Source organism: Lotus japonicus, chromosome 1, assembly GCF_012489685.1.
Source record: "Lotus japonicus ecotype B-129 chromosome 1, LjGifu_v1.2".
Lineage (NCBI taxonomy): Eukaryota > Viridiplantae > Streptophyta > Magnoliopsida > Fabales > Fabaceae > Lotus > Lotus japonicus.
Window position 1 is genome coordinate 37025719 of NC_080041.1, and position 15953 is coordinate 37041671.

General features: G+C 36.7%; 2 protein-coding genes across 3 annotated transcripts; both read left to right on the plus strand.

The window, feature by feature from the left end:
* Window positions 1–674: 674 nt before the first annotated feature.
* On the plus strand, window positions 675–1783 carry LOC130734429 (uncharacterized). The gene is made up of 2 exons (XM_057586860.1): window positions 675–798; window positions 936–1783. The coding sequence occupies exons 1-2, from the start codon at window positions 675–677 to the stop codon at window positions 1781–1783; spliced, it is 972 nt and encodes a 323-aa protein (XP_057442843.1).
* Window positions 1784–12493: 10710 nt separating this feature from the next.
* On the plus strand, window positions 12494–13477 carry LOC130731826 (DExH-box ATP-dependent RNA helicase DExH14-like). 2 transcript variants are annotated; one of them, XM_057584036.1, is made up of 3 exons: window positions 12494–12782; window positions 12873–12934; window positions 13031–13477. In XM_057584036.1, exons 1-3 carry the CDS (start codon window positions 12673–12675, stop codon window positions 13198–13200), a joined length of 342 nt encoding a protein of 113 aa, XP_057440019.1. In that variant the 5' UTR covers window positions 12494–12672; the 3' UTR covers window positions 13201–13477. The 2 variants fall into 2 exon arrangements, with proteins under 2 accessions (XP_057440019.1, XP_057440020.1); XM_057584037.1 differs by having other exon boundaries at window positions 12500–12782; window positions 13034–13477.
* The last annotated feature ends 2476 nt before the right edge of the window (window positions 13478–15953 follow it).

Here is a 15953-nt window from a genome sequence, read left to right on the forward strand (position 1 = left end):
TTTATCTTACAATATGATAATAACTTGATAATAAAGATGTAAGAGAGAAGAGAATAAGTCGGGTCTCCACAATTGTCTAGGCGTAGGTTATGGCCTGACTTGCTTCCTAGTTTAAGCAAGAGGATGTGCTTATAGGAGGATTTTTACTAATCCTTGATGATAGAATGGATTGATTTAGGTAAACCCGAGAATTCTAACCCCTGTTTGGACACAAGTAGAAGATGGCTGGTAGAAATAATTTTACTGTTGCTGTTGCCCTAGCTGACCTAGCTGAGATCATGAGAGTTCAAGCCGAGGTGTCTCAGGAGCAATTGAGGGTTTTGCAAAGGAACAATGTTCCAGAGGGTGAGTACCATGGGCTTGACAAGTTCTTGAAGAGGGATCCTCCCACATTTCAGGGAGAATATGACCCTGAAGGTGCGTACCTGTGGATCACGAAGGTAGAAAAGATCCTTTGTTCGATCACCTGTGCTGAGAGGAACAAGGTTACATATGCTGGTTATTTACTAACCGGGGAAGTTGAGACTTGGTGGACCCAGGCCAAGGAAAAGCTTCTTCAGGCGAATCAGGAGATTAATTGGCCGGTGTTCAAAGGAGCATTCCTGGAGAAGTATTTCCCTGATGACATCAAGGGAAAGAAGGAGATATAATTCCTTGAGTTGAAGCAAGAGAATATGTCTGTTGGCCAATATGCAGCCAAGTTTGAAGATTTTCTTGGTGGACCCATGCCAAGGAAAAACTTCTTCAAGCAAATCAGGAGATTAATTGGCCGGTGTTCAAAGGAGAATTCCTGGAGAAGTATTTCCCTGATGACATCAAGGGAAAGAAGGAGATAGAATTCCTTGAGTTGAAGCAAGATAATATGTTTGTTGGCCAATATGCAGCCAAGTTTGAAGAGTTGGCTTAGTTCTATCCTCCATACCGCACTGCTGTAGATGAGCACGCCAAATGCATCAAGTTTGAGAATGGACTGAGGCCTGACGTTAAAGCTGCTATAGGATATCAACAGATAAGGAACTTTCATGTTCTGGTCGAGAAATGTAGAATCTATGAGAATGATGACAAGGTGAGGAAGGACTATCTTAAAAACTATGGGCCACAAAGGAACATAAGAGGCGGAATGGACAAGAAGAAGCCATATCATAGGCCATCAAAGTTCCAAGGATCATCATCCTTAGGAGGAGGACGGAGATTCCAAGGGAATCGTCAGAAGAATGCTAAAGATCCAAGGTGCTTTAGATGTGGTGGTAATCATCACATCCGGGACTGTCAATCCCCTCACGCGGTGTGCTACAACTGCAATCAGCCAGGACATTATAGTAGGGATTGCCCAAACCGAGGAGGGAGTCAGCAAACCAATGGACAGAGGAATTCTGCAGCCCAATGGGACAATAATCGTTCCAACAACAACCAAAAGAAGAATGGAGGTGACCGTGCTGGAAAACAACCTGTTGGAGGACGTGTCTTTACCATGACTGGCACTAATGTGGAGCAAGTTGAGGATCTTATTCAAGGTACATGTTTTATGAATGGCATCACTTTGATTGTATTGTATGATTCTGGTGCTACCCATTCATTTATAGTTATTGATCTTGTGAAACAATTGCGTTTGTCCTCGCAATCTTTGTCTCGTTCACTCATGGTATCAACCCCTACTGGAGATACCGTGAGTACTTCCGTCGTTTGTGCGAATTGTCCGCCATTGATTCAGGAAGAGAGCTTTGTAGTTGATTTAATTTGTTTACCGTTATCCCAAATCGATATTATTCTGGGGATGGATTAGCTTTCTGCTAATCATGTCCTTCTGGATTGCCATCATAAAGTCGTAGTCTTTGGATTAGATACAAACCAAAGCGATACACGACTTTGTTCTGCTGACCAAGTGAAGACTTCTTTGAAACGAGAAGAGCAAGTCTACATGTTGCTATGTTCTCTAGAAGGGGAATGAGAGAATAAGCTACAAAGCATACCCGTAGTTGGAGATTTCCCCAAAGTATTCCCAAAAGATATTCCTGGACTACCTCCAGAAAGAGAAGTGGAGTTCGCCATTGATATCACTCAGGGAACCAGACCTATATCGATAGCACCCTATAGGATGTCTCCTCTTGAATTAGATGAAGTAAAGAAGCAAATAGAAGAGTTATCCAAGAAAAACTTCATCCGTCCAAGTGTATCACCATGGGGAGCGCATGTTCTGCTAGTGAAGAAGAAGGATGGTAGTATGAGGATGTGTGTTGACTATCGTCAATTGAACAAGGTGATGATTAAGAACAAGTATCTACTTTCTAGGATCAACGATCTTATGGATCAATTAAGAGGAGCGGCAATATTTTCGAAGATTGATCTAAGGTCGGGCTATCACCAAATACGTGTCAAGTCAGAAGACATCCCGAAGACTGCTTTCATAACACGTTATGGACATTACGAATACCTCGTGATGCCCTTTGGAGTGACTAATGCCCCGGCTGTATTCATGGATTACATGAATCGAATCTTCCGACCGTTCCTAGACAAGTTCGTCATTGTCTTCATAGATGACATCCTTGTGTATTCCAAGACGAAGGAGGAACATGAAGAGCATCTTAAGGCTGTTCTTCAAGTCTTAAGGGACAAGCAGTTGTATGCAAGGTTGTCTAAGTGTGAGTTTTGGTTGGATCAAGTGAATTTCCTTGGACATGTGATCACGGCAGAAGGGATTTCTGTTGACCCTTCTAAAGTAGAGGCAGTGTTGAAATGGGAAAGACCGAAGACCGTCACCGAAATCAGGAGCTTTCTTAGATTAGCTGGATATTACAGGAGATTCATAGAGGGATTCTCCAAACTATCTCTGCCTTTGACAAAACTGACTCGAAAAGGTCAACCTTTCGTATGGACCACCAAGTGCGAAGAAAGTTTTCACCAGTTGAAGACCAGGCTTACATCGGCTCCGGTCTTGACCATCCCCGATCCTAACCAGAACTTTGAAGTCTATTGTGATGCCTCAAAGCAAGGACTCGGTTGTGTGTTGATGCAACAAAAGCAAGTAGTGGCTTATGCCTCTCGTCAACTCAGTTCCTATGAAGAAAACTATCCTACTCATGACTTAGAGCTTGCCGCGGTAGTATTTGCTCTCAAATTGTGGAGGCACTCCTTGTATGGGGCTATATTTGAAGTGTTCAGTGATCACAAGAGTTTAAATTATCTGTTCAACCAGAAAGAGTTGAGCATGAAGCAGAGGAGATGGATGGATTTCTTGCAAGACTATGATTTTGAATTACAATATTTCCCTGGGAAAGCGAATGTAGTAGCGAATGCTTTAAGTCGCAAGACTCTCCATGCTTCAGCTATGATGGTGAAGGAACTGGAACTGATTGAGAATTTCAGAAATCTCAACCTTGCAATGGAATCTACTCTGATGAGCTTGAAGTTGGGAATGTTGAAGATATCTAACGATTTCATTGCACAAATCAAGGAAGCTCAGCAAAATGATGAGTACCTTCAGAAAAGGAAGGGAACTCCCTCTGATGAAAAGGAGATTAAGGAAGATGCTTCTGGTGTCTTACGACTTAATAGCAGGATCTGTGTACCTGATGACCAAGAGCTCAAAAGAGTAATCTTAGAGGAAGCGCACAAGAGTAGCCTGAGTATTCATCCGGGAGCCAATAAGATGTATGCAGATCTGAAGAAGATGTTTTGGTGGCATTGTATGAAGAGAGATGTGGCGGAGTATGTAGCCTCTTGCCTTGTCTGTTAAAAGGCAAAGGTAGAACATCAAAAGCCTTCTAGAATGCTGCAACCACTAGAGATTCCTGAATGGAAGTAGGACAGCATTGCAATGGATTTTGTTTCAGGATTACCAAGGACTGCTTCAGGACATGATACCATATGGGTGGTTGTGGATCGATTGACTAAGACTTCTCATTTTATACCCATTAGTCTCAAGAGCTCTTTGGAGACGTTAACTCAGTTGTATATCAAGGAGATAGTAAGGTTGCACGACGTTCCGTCAAGCATTGTATCTGACAGAGACCCAAGATTTCTGTCAAGATTTTGGGGAAGCCTATATCAAGCTTTGGGAACTCAACTCCGACTCAGCTCAGCATATCATCGTCAGAAAGATGGTCAATCAGAGAGAACTTAAACATTTGCTCATGTGCTTACTTGGCAACATTGATGACATGACCTGATGATGTGGCTGTCACGTCGTTCTCTGTTAGAAAACTAACGATTTTTGTAACGGTGAGGGCTTATCACTCCATATTATTTTCCAAATAGGGGTGTATTCCCAAAATAATATTTTGCAGGGACCTAAACCAAAGTACCCCTATTTTAGAGGGACCTCCAACATATTTAAGCCTAGTTTATATAGAATTTTAAAAAATATTGTAAGTAAACCCGTTGCACGGGGTGTAATATGTAGTAAATATCTAAAAGAAATACAAAGATGTTACTAATACTTAATACTAGCACGTGATTTATGCACCATTAACAAGTTGTGTTGTGTGTTTGCATTAAATTTTTATAAACGTGAATGCCATGCATCCCCTCATTCCACTTTTTTTCTTTTCAAAAGTCAAATTTAACAATTTAATACACCAAATTAATTAAATTCATAACTAATTTCAAAGCATTACCTTAAAATAATAAAGTACAATAAAGAACATTTATATATGCATGTGCATGTGCATATGCGAATGAGGGGATGTTAGTTATATCTTTGAGATTTTTAAAGATGTTAGTTATGAAAAGGAAAGATTCGGTTGAGGCATGTATGGAGTAACCCGTTAATTTTTTTCAAAATAGACCATAGAGTAGGTCATCTGCAATCGTAACATATCTTTTTGTCTTCTTCACAGAAATGGTAGTGTTCCTAGGAATCACCACATTCATGTGATTTCCTATTAATGATGTCCCCAGTGACAGAGGTGTAACATCCAAAAGCACCAAGTTTGGAACATTCTTAACGCATTCACTCAACAAAGCAGTCTGGACAGCTGCGCTATAAGCAACAGCCTCATCAGGATTGATGCTCTTACAAATATATGACAACGACTCGATTTATTATTGAAAACAATGAATTTGGTAATAGTACAAAATCACAATTATGGATAATACATTGCATTGCATGTTTCAAACACACTAACACTATTATGAACATCAGAGTTGTCAAACATCATGCCAACTTCTCCCTGGGCCAATTGCATTCCTTTTGACAACTTTCTTTCTCCATATATGTTGTGACTTTGCATGCTTTCAACATACTCAAGTTTCATCTAACCTTCAATTGATTATCCGCATAACAATTGAGTATGTTGATTAAGACTGTTAAAAAAGCAAGGGCATTACGTTCACCAAGACTATAAGGAAACTAACCAATAGTTTACTGTGAGATTTGAAGGTTAAGAGGAGAACAAGAACTTACATTGCTGATTCATGGAATGGTAAGGCAAAAACTGATGTATATTGAATTAAGATTGATGAAGATGACATCACGTCATCTGAAATCTCAGATGAAACAAATGATATGAAACAAATGAAGTCTCATCAAATTGAAGGATTCAATTTTCCATGAACCAGTTTCAAACTAGTCCATAACAATGGATCATAACATGTTAACGTTTGTTTCATATTCCATAGGTGTCTTGGCAGTAACATCAATGTCTAATCCTGCAACATCAATGTCTAATAGTTAAGAGCATTGTATTTTGGCATGGACCAAATCTGTCTAGTGATGTTGAGAAGAAAATAACAACAAAAGCTTCTACATAATATAGGTTGTCTGACTGAACTTCAAAGCAGTCTCGGAATTGGTTAAATTCACAAATGCATATCATTTTTTAAACTCAATTCTGCAAACCAAACCAAACCATGATGGTCACAAAACATGGTCACAAAACAATCACCACAAGAAAGAAAAAAGCAAATGCATAAAAGATGAAGGTCTTGGAACACCATCGCTAATCAAGGGCAAGAATCAACTCATGCTTCCTGTTGCAAAATTTAAACTAATTTGACTAGTTCTTGGTCATTGTTATTATTATTAATCACCTTTTTTAAATTGTTACTAAATCAAATTTGATCTAATAAAAATATTGTTACTAAATCAAATATGAGTACACTACACCGACCCTAAATCCTAATCGTACATTAGTTCTATATATAGATTCCAAAGCTTGACATTGGTTCCATGACTTCCATTGTCATAGTAATATATATCATACTTTGTGTGAGAAAGAAAGAATGACTAAAAAACTTGAGGAACATGCCATTGGAATTGACCTTGGCACAACTTACTCATGTGTTGCAGTGTGGAATTAGCAACAAAACAGAGTAGAAATCATCCACAATGACCAAGGAAACATAACAACACCTTATGTTGTTGCTTTCACTGATGATCACAGATTGATTGGTGATGCTGCTCAAAATCAAGCTGCTATCAATCCTGAGAACACTGTCTTCAGTAAGTATTTTTTACTTTTATCCATGTTTAATGCATGGCTTCCTATAAAGGCTACTACAATAGGAAATTACTTAGAGTTTTTTATTAAAAAAAATTAGGGGGAAGGGATTGTGCTCGGATAAGGTTGAGACGAAAAAATGGAAAATCAAATAAATGTTACACAAATATGCAAATTCTTATTAAAAAATCATTCATCCTTATTCTTTCGTTACATGATGAGTATTGAAGAAGCGTTCTTCCAGAGTGCTAGTGTGATCATAAGAAAGCCATAAAAATCAAATTCTACATCTTTAACAACATTGATTCCTCTATCAAATGATGAAATTTAGTGTGATCATAGGAGATGAATATCATATTTAGTGTTTAGAGGTTTTTTAAAATAGAAAAAGACAATGATGAAATTTTAGTAAAATTATAAGAATAAAAATGGAATAAACTCAATAGACTTTAAGTTTTAAGTTAGAAGCTACCTCAAATAGTTTAAAAATATATATAAGCTACTGAAATAAACTTATTTACTAAGCATTTATAAGAAACTTTTAAACTAGTCAAATAAGCTTGAAGTTAGCTAAAATGTTCTTACAAATCACATAAGATTTGTATTAACAATACCAGATTCTAGAACCTATATTGTTTAGGGATGAAAATTAGCTTACCGTTAGCTTTTCAGAAGCATTTCTTGTAAACCCAAAACCTTTTACAAACACTTTGTAAAGTTCCTTAAGAGACCAAGTTTGGTCGGATCTTGAGAGGATTGAATCAAGTTTGGTTCAGTGTTTAGCTAGTCTTGAGAGGATCGGTAGATCAGCTTCTTGAGAGTATACTAGTGAGAAAATCAGTGTACTGTTAGTCACTTTGCAGGTTGCAAGTGCAGTTGTAACATTCATTGATTTTAGTGAATTGCCTTCATCATAAGAAGGAAGAAATCACCTTCACGGGTGGACTGGATTCACTTGAGCTTTTATCTCAAGTGAACCAGGATAAAATACTTGTGTGCTCTACTTCGTATTCTTTAGCACCTAATTCTTATCTTTAAGTTTGTCAAAACATCAAAAGGGTAAACTTTTGTTTAAAAACTCTATTCAAACCCCCCCCCCCCCCTTTCTAGTGTTTTTCGCACCTTCATTCTTGGCCAAGTGATCAGCCACATAGTTGTTGGAGCGCCTAACAAAAGTAAAATGAAAAGACAAGAAAGAAGAAACCAAGTCTCGACAATCACCGAAATTAGTAAGACCCTTTCAGAGCCTTTCTATAACGCCCCGAATTTCGGGTGTCACTTTAGTAACCTATTAAAGTAAATATGCAATATTTTCCAAAAGAATGTATAAACACGAGTATATTTTTTTCGAAGTATTTCCAAAACATGTCATGCATACTCCCAACTGTAAATAAATTTACATTAAACCTTGAACAAGGCGAGTATCTGTAACCCCAAATATAAATTTCTAAACTCATTATGCAAGCTTAAACCAATAACGGTAAGCTCTCTAACCCAAGGCTCTAGCCCTACACCCGACTCTATTCTTCGAGTCATCCACAGTTCTTCAAGTTCTTCTCTCCGACTCGTACGAAGGTCAAGCTCCATCGAAGATTCTCCATCGCCTAATAGCGTTAAGCGCCCAAACAACAAGTAGCAGATAGAAATGGTTAACTCCATACAACTACCACATATAAAAGAGAAAAACATGTTATTCAAATCTAATACATGCCATGGAAAGTAAGCTACCAATTTAATTCAGGATAGATGACACCGTATATCTACCAACATGAAATCAAATCATATTTCAGCATGTCAGCAAAATCAACGATATGGTTTTAACTCAGATATCAACAACTTAACAACATATATTTACTCAGATATCCACAGCTTAACACCCTAGGTTTAAATCAGATAACTATAAAATGAACAATATAACATCAAATCAGATGTCAATAACCTCAACAATATAACATCAAATCAGATATCAATAACCTCAACAATATAACATCAAATCAGATATCAACAACCTCAGCAATATAACCTCAAATCAGATATCAACAACTTCAACAATATAACCTCAAATCAGATATCCACAACCTTAACAATATAAATCAAATCCAATATATATGTGCCCTGTAGTACAACTATGTGTTACTACCAAGACGTGTCAAATCAAAGACGTCTCGCAAGACGGGACAGTCACCTGGAACGAAAACCATTGATCTGCCACTTAATATGCCACGAAGGCCCCACCATATCAATCAAACAATAACGTTTCACAAGACGGAACAGTCATGTGAAAACATCCACTCCACTGCCACTTGATAATGCCTTGAAGGACGGGTTAGTCATGTGAAAATATTCACTCCACTACCACTTGATAACGTCTCGCAAGACGAGACAGTCCTGTGAAAATATCCACTCCACTGTCACTAAGTAACGCCTCGAAAGACGAGATAGTCATGTGAAAATATCCACTCCACTACCACTTGATAACGCCCCGAAAGACGGGACAATCCCGTGGGACAAACCCACCTCATCGCCACTTTAGCGTCTCAAAAGACGGGACAATCGCGTGGGACAAATCCACCTCATTGCCACTTTATAACGCCTCGAAAGACGGGACAATCCCGTGGGACAAACCCACCTCATCGCCACTTCAAGCAAACCAAAACATCTCATCCAACTCAGTGGTCACTCAAACAACAATCTCAAATTCAATAATCAAATCAACTTAATCACATAATATTCATATTATCAACAAACATACGTCTCATCAAAATGCATACTAACTCAGCTCACTATTTCAACATAACAACAATCAAGGTATCAACAATAACCATGTCTTATCCACTAGAAAGCAGTAATGACAGAAACCAGTAAACGGCCGAAGCCTCTCAGAAAACGGAGACACACGTCTCAATAAGTTCACTCGGCCGAAGCCTCCAGAAAACATTTTCCCAGTTCAGCACAATAATCATAATCCAATGCCAATCAATATAAACATCTTCATCTCAAACGCAGGCAGTGCGATAAAAGCATGCAAGGCTCAAGGGCGCGCTAAAACTGAGTTACCCTTACCTTAGCCAATTTCTCCATCCAAGCTCAACATCTCAGTCCAATCCAAAATAAAGCTCCCAAACTCAGCAAGTTCCTCGGGCGTCCTCCTCTGTTGTGAAACTTCACCAATTGCTCCAAAGTCTCTTTCCTCAGCTCAACTCGTTTCAAACCTTAAGCAAAGTATCATTGCTTAGTTGCTAAGAAACAATACAACTAATAACACTATCATAACCCGAAAAGAAGCTTTCAAAGCTCTAGAGTTCGACATTTAGGCACGAATGGACAATAAGGCATGTTTTCGCTAAAATGCGCATAACTCGAGCTACAGAACTCGGAATGACATGAAACCAAAGCCAAAATTTCAATAACAAAGAGGGTTACGCTATGGCTCAGGCCATACAAACCCAAAAATTATTTTGGACACGGTACAGCTCCAAAAAGTTTCGGCCACTACCAAAAATTGGGTTTCCCGAACTTTTCTTCGATCTAATTTAATTCCTAGGTATTCGTAGGTGATATCTAGGCCAGGGAAACTCTCAGAAATATTTAACGACTGAAAATACGACTTAGGGGTATTTTGGTCAAGAATTAATGACCAAAAACTCAAAGTTTAAATTCTGAAAAACAAAATTGATGGGGTTGTTCACAACGACGTTTATAGCACTTAATCTCAAGGGCACTAAGCTTGGTTGCGAATTTTTGATAAGAAAGTAAGCACATGTGAAGAAAATGGGTTTTTAGTCCGTTTTTCAGATCTACGGTGACTCGGTGAAAATCCGAACGATCCGACAGTGATTATAGCATGTTGGGTTAGTGGGGAAGATAGTTGAAAAGAAAAATCAAAGCTATCGTACATTTTGACATTTTACCCCAAACTTTGAGCACAGAAAGACATAGAGAAAAGCATCAGAAAGAAAGAAAGGATGCAAGGGTTATGAAGGTTACCTCGCTAACAATCCGATGCAACTGAAATCGCGACGATCGGGCAAGATACGAGAAAACGGCGTAGGAATCTCCTCCTCCCCCCTTGCTCGCGACCATGGCTGGTTGGTGGTGGAAAATGGTGAGATTTTTCATTTTCTCTCCTTTTATAGCGGAGGGAAAATGTGGAAAAAGAAAGATTTTGCGGATCCGGTCGTCCCGGTACTTTCATCTGTTGATAAAAAGTGAATATTATGCGACAGAATGTCGAAACTCCAATCAAGGTTCATTTAATTGAGGAAAACGTCTCAAAGACGGTGTGAGTCGATTTACGCCGAAAAACTACTTTTTGCAGTCGACGTCGGATGAAGAAACTTCCTTCAGGAAAAAGATCACAAACGTCGAAAGGAATGAGACTGTGCGAAACCTCTTCATTCAGGGTCTTAGCTAAAGTCCCCGAGAAGTTAAAGTCTGGCTTCGGCGGACTTCTGGGAAGCGAAACCTAACAAGCGTACAGTCCAGGGTTTCGTATCGGAATACTGGTCATGGGAAAAATACTTACAGGTTCTTATTCTACCTTTAATTCTAAAATTCTCTTAAACAGTGCTCTAGGAGCGGATATAGCCTTCTTCGGACACTCTCGACCTTAGTCGGGTGCGAATATGACTCGTGCTATTACTTAAGCTGACTACAGTGTCAACCTTAAACATAATCTGAACTTAATAATTATATAAATAGTTTTCGTGACTCGTAATAGGATTCGAGTCATGAAAATAACATAAAACAATAAAATATGATTACTTAATTAATCAACACGACGAAAGTAAATAAATAATCTAATTATTTTATTCGGGGTCTTACACTTTCAAAGCTTCGAAGAGCTGCAAACAATCTGTCTCGAAACATACATGAATGAAGAACAAATCAGCCGTCGTAGAAAGAAACCACCAAAATGTTAACGCCTCGACCACTAAAGGAGAAGCTACATCATCCTGATTTGTCATTGTCGCTGCCATTATCTCACCGCGATAGTTTCACGCAGCAAAACCCATACCAGTAGCACCACAAATGAAAGAAGCATCAAAGTTTATCTTCACAACATCCCCCACGAGACGACGCCTAGCAGCTAGAAACGCTCAAACCAGAGCTTGTTGCTAATGATCCACTGGAGCCTTCAGCGAAGCAACACACAACAACAACTGTACAACCGAAGTTACATCATCTTGATTTGCCATTGTCACTGCCATTATCTCACCGCGACAGTTTCACGCAACAAAACCCATACCAACAACACCGCGAATGAAAGAAGCATCAAAGTTTATCTTCACAACATCCCCCACAAGACGACGCCAAGCAGTTAGAAACTCTAGAACCGGAGCTCGTTGCTGGTGAACCGATAGAGCCTACAATGAAGCAACACATGACAACAACTGTACAACCGAAGCTTAGCCCCATGGAAGACCTGCTTGTTTCGAAGCTCCCAAATAGCGTAAACCAGCATCATAAAAAGCTGATCACTATAGGGTCTGACATGCTGAAGATCTGTTGCAAAAATCTTGCAACCGTGTCTCTTAGCTTGAATCAGAGGCCAAGGGGAGAGGCGTACCACCAACGTGCCACCATTTGATATGTAAAAAAACATATGACAGATCGTCTTTGATTTCGACGAACAGAACATAGAAGAGTCCTCAACGTCAATCCCAAGAAAATATGGGTTTTAGAACCTTGTACTGTTTGTTTGTTTTTCTTTTTAAACCTGTAAAGATGTTGCCAATACTAGTCACTTCCAAAAACATTTGAATCAGATATTTGTGAATTAAAACTTGAAATTTAATTTTAAAAAATCCGGTAGATGATCTCTGAATCCGATTGATAACTCAAGTGTAAAAGTTAGGAGACATTTGAGTTGGGAGAGGATCAATCAATAAAAGGTGCAATTTATATTTTGATGTAAAAAAATCGGATAGATGAGTTTTTATGCTATCGGATTTTTGAAAATCCGGTAACTAAGGCGGTGATGAATGCGATTGTGGAAGAGTGGGGTAATTCTGGAATTTTAAAAAAGAGAGTGAGAATTGGGGTTTTGAGATGGAAGTGTTTTTTGCAGAAAAAAATTGTGTTTGGTACGTGGAGAGCAAGCTAAAACCCAGACTGAAGACTTAAAATTCGAGTAACAAAGCAATACCCAATGTCTCCGTAGTTCTTCTTTCACTTGGTTCTTGGTCTTCTTAATAACAGAAGGTTCTACGCCTCTGTGTATCGAATATCGATAATGTTGCTTCAGATTCCTCGCTTCTCAAATTCTCTCAGAGACCCCTTCGATGTCGACCAGGCCTATCTTCATCGCAAAACCATTCTCCACAACCGAAAGCCTCCTCGCAAGTAATCCACTATCACATCGCATTCATTCTCAATCGCTTTTCCCCTTTTTTCAATTTCACTTTTCATTTTCCGTTGCTTCTCGTTTCGTAGTGCTGCGAGGTCGCTTGATGAATCGGAACTCGCGCGGAAGATTGTGTACGGTTGGGAAGAAGGTAGGTAATTTGTGGCTACTTTTGGATTTTCAGTTGATGCAAAAATTGATATGGTGGCTAATTAGCGGTGACATGTTTGCGTTTGGTGAATTGAAGCAGCTTCTGTGGAAGTGCATCAGACCTCCAAGCAGTTTATAGGAGCTGTGGTGGACTTGGTTGATGGAGAAATTCCATCTGAGGAGTTCCATGAGGTGGCGCTGGCGGTTTACCGACTTTTCGGCAGACCAATGGAGGAGGGGGTTCTATTGACAGAATCCTTTCTGTAAATAAGTTAGTGTTGGCTTTTCAAGTTTTGACAGTTGTTACAGATTTGAAGCGCTTGAACTTGAATAGTGTGTTTTTTGTGTTTTCACTTGCACTTTGTGACCATGTGTTAGGTTGTATATGTCTTTTTGGATCTAAATAATTTAATGAGTCTTGATAAATATCATTTAGAGGACTTGAACACATTGTTGTGGGGAAGTTCTATAAATTTGTATTGCTATGTGCATATTGCAAAATGCAGAGGCCATATATAATATGGTTTAATTATTTGGTTGATTATTGTCAGTGTTTTGAATGTTGGAGAGATTGAAGTATTGTTCAAAATACTAAACACTCGTGTGTGTGTAGCATTGGTACGCAGGTTAGAATTGCAAAAACTTAATTGTTGATGCCAAGTTGAGGCAAGCTGCTTATCTAGAACAGAGACTTTTAGATTTGCAGCCTGGCGATAAAAACTCTGCCTTTTCTTCGGAAAGAAATATCTGCTTATCTCGTTTCTTGGTTGATGTATCCTTAGGGCCCGTTTGGTGATCAGGACAGGATAGGATAGGACAGGATAATAATCATATCTTGTTGTTATCTATTGTTTGTTGTGCCAGGAGGATATGATAACACTATCCTGTCTCCTATCCTATCCTGTCAATCATGTGTAAAAGTTATCCTGAGGGGGAGTTAGGATAGAGCAGGATAGGATATCAGTTATATATTTTCTTTCAGTATCCTAACTTTAAATTAATTTATTTTAATATTATATAATTTATAATTTATAATAATATCAATTAATAAATATAAAAATATTAATTTAACTAAAATAAAAAATAAATAAAATTATTATTCATTAATAGTAAAATAGACTACTCACTTACAAATATTGATTTATTAATAATAATAGACTAATTTAATATTTTCATCTCCTATTATTTAAAAATTATTTATCTACTTATATAATAATTTAAATATAAAATATTTTTGAAATAATAATATTTTTAATTTAGTTAATTTTTATTGTTTATCATGTGTCACAACTAAGTGAAAAACATTGATTACAAACATTAATTTTTTAATAGTAATAGATTAATTTTTTATTTTCATCTCCTATTATTTAAAACTACTTATCTACTTATATTATAATTTATAATTCAAATATAAATTACATTTGAAATAATAATATTCTTAATTTAGTTAACTTTTATTGTTAATTATCACGTGTCACAACTAAGTGAAAACCAATCGGTTAACAGCATAATTTTATTTAAAATATAGGGTATCTTCAAAACAATAAAATAGGCTAATTAATAAAATTTAAATTAATTTTGTTTATTATAAAATATAGACTCATTCATGAAAATGTAAAGAAATTAAATTTAATAGAATGATCAATTTTAAATGTATTTTTTATTCAAATTTAAATCTGATACATTTTTCCTTATCATATCTTGTTCTTATCATGTGCACCTCAAACACATGATATGATAAGAGTCTATCCTGCTCTTATCATATTCTGTTAATATCCTGGTCACATATCATATCCTACCATATCCTATCCTGACCACCAAACGGGCCCTAATAATGGAGGAGATATGATAGATTTTAAATATACAGTTTATATATCATCTCAAAAAAAAAATGCATGTGTGTCACAATATGATAAAAATATAAGAGATAGTTTGAAAATGAATTTTTGTAAGAGAGAAAATGATTGAACCTCTGAAAAACATATTTGAAAATGAAATGCGTAACTGACAAGGAAACAAAGAAATAGTTTGTAAAGGGATATACACTGTCTGTGTAAACAGATTTTACACGGTTATTCAATTGAATTCCGCCATATCATAAAATGTATCTTTGTTTTAATTAAAATTTAAAATAAAAATCATTATTTCTCCTATGTGGCATGTTTTGATTAGTTGTCAGTGTAAAACTATTTTACACATGGTCTATACACATGGTCTATAAACTATTTTACGGCGACAGTGCATATCCATTAAACTCTAAATATAAAAATAAAAATTCTTTAAGTTTCTAGTTTATATGAAAGAGAAAAAGAGTTTGAAGGTAACTTTTAAACATTTTTGATAGGATGACTAACTAAACATTTTTTATAACGAACTAACTAAACATAAATAGTATTGGTTAGATTTTAACTATGTAAAAGATAAGCACATGTGTCACAATATGACAAAAAATCTGATTTTGTAAGAGAAAAATGATTAAACTCCTAAAAAAATTGAAAAACAAACTCGTAACTAACGGATCCCGTAACTAACAAGCAATATACCAAATAGTTTTTGTTTTGAAAATAATTCTATGAAAATAGATTTTATATCCTTAATTTAACAAAATCTTTTTTCAAGATTAAGTATATCCGGCCATTATCCAAATGAATGTAGATTGAGTTTTATAATCTATCTATATATATATGTAAAGCTCACTTGAGCTATAAGTATTAAATGCATTAAATAATGAAGTTAAACAAATTTTTATTCAACTTTTTTTTTAATTTTTAATTAGTAATTGTTAAACTTTTCAATTTCTCATATTTTAAATAAAATATTGATATTATTTAAATTTTAATTATTAATGAGGGAAATTTTTAAGTAATAATAATAATTGAAATTGACTAACTTTACACTAATAGTGTAAGACCCAAGTTTTAAGCTTATGCTAAGTGAATAAACTTCCTATTCACGATTAGGGTTGATGTATCGTGAAAGGAAAACCTGAACAAGAGTTTACTAAATGGAATAAATTATGA

Excerpts from the sequence above, each read along its gene's own strand:
- LOC130731826 (XM_057584036.1), top strand. The coding sequence starts at position 12,673 with ATGTTGCTTCAGATTCCTCGCTTCTCAAATTCTCTCAGAGACCCCTTC. Across the intron at positions 12,783-12,872 it reads AACCGAAAGCCTCCTCGCAA|TGCTGCGAGGTCGCTTGATG; the intron begins GTAATCCACTAT and ends CTCGTTTCGTAG. Across the intron at positions 12,935-13,030 it reads TGTGTACGGTTGGGAAGAAG|CAGCTTCTGTGGAAGTGCAT; the intron begins GTAGGTAATTTG and ends GGTGAATTGAAG.
- LOC130734429 (XM_057586860.1), top strand. The coding sequence starts at position 675 with ATGTCTGTTGGCCAATATGCAGCCAAGTTTGAAGATTTTCTTGGTGGA. Across the intron at positions 799-935 it reads AAAGGAGAATTCCTGGAGAA|ATGAGCACGCCAAATGCATC; the intron begins GTATTTCCCTGA and ends GCACTGCTGTAG.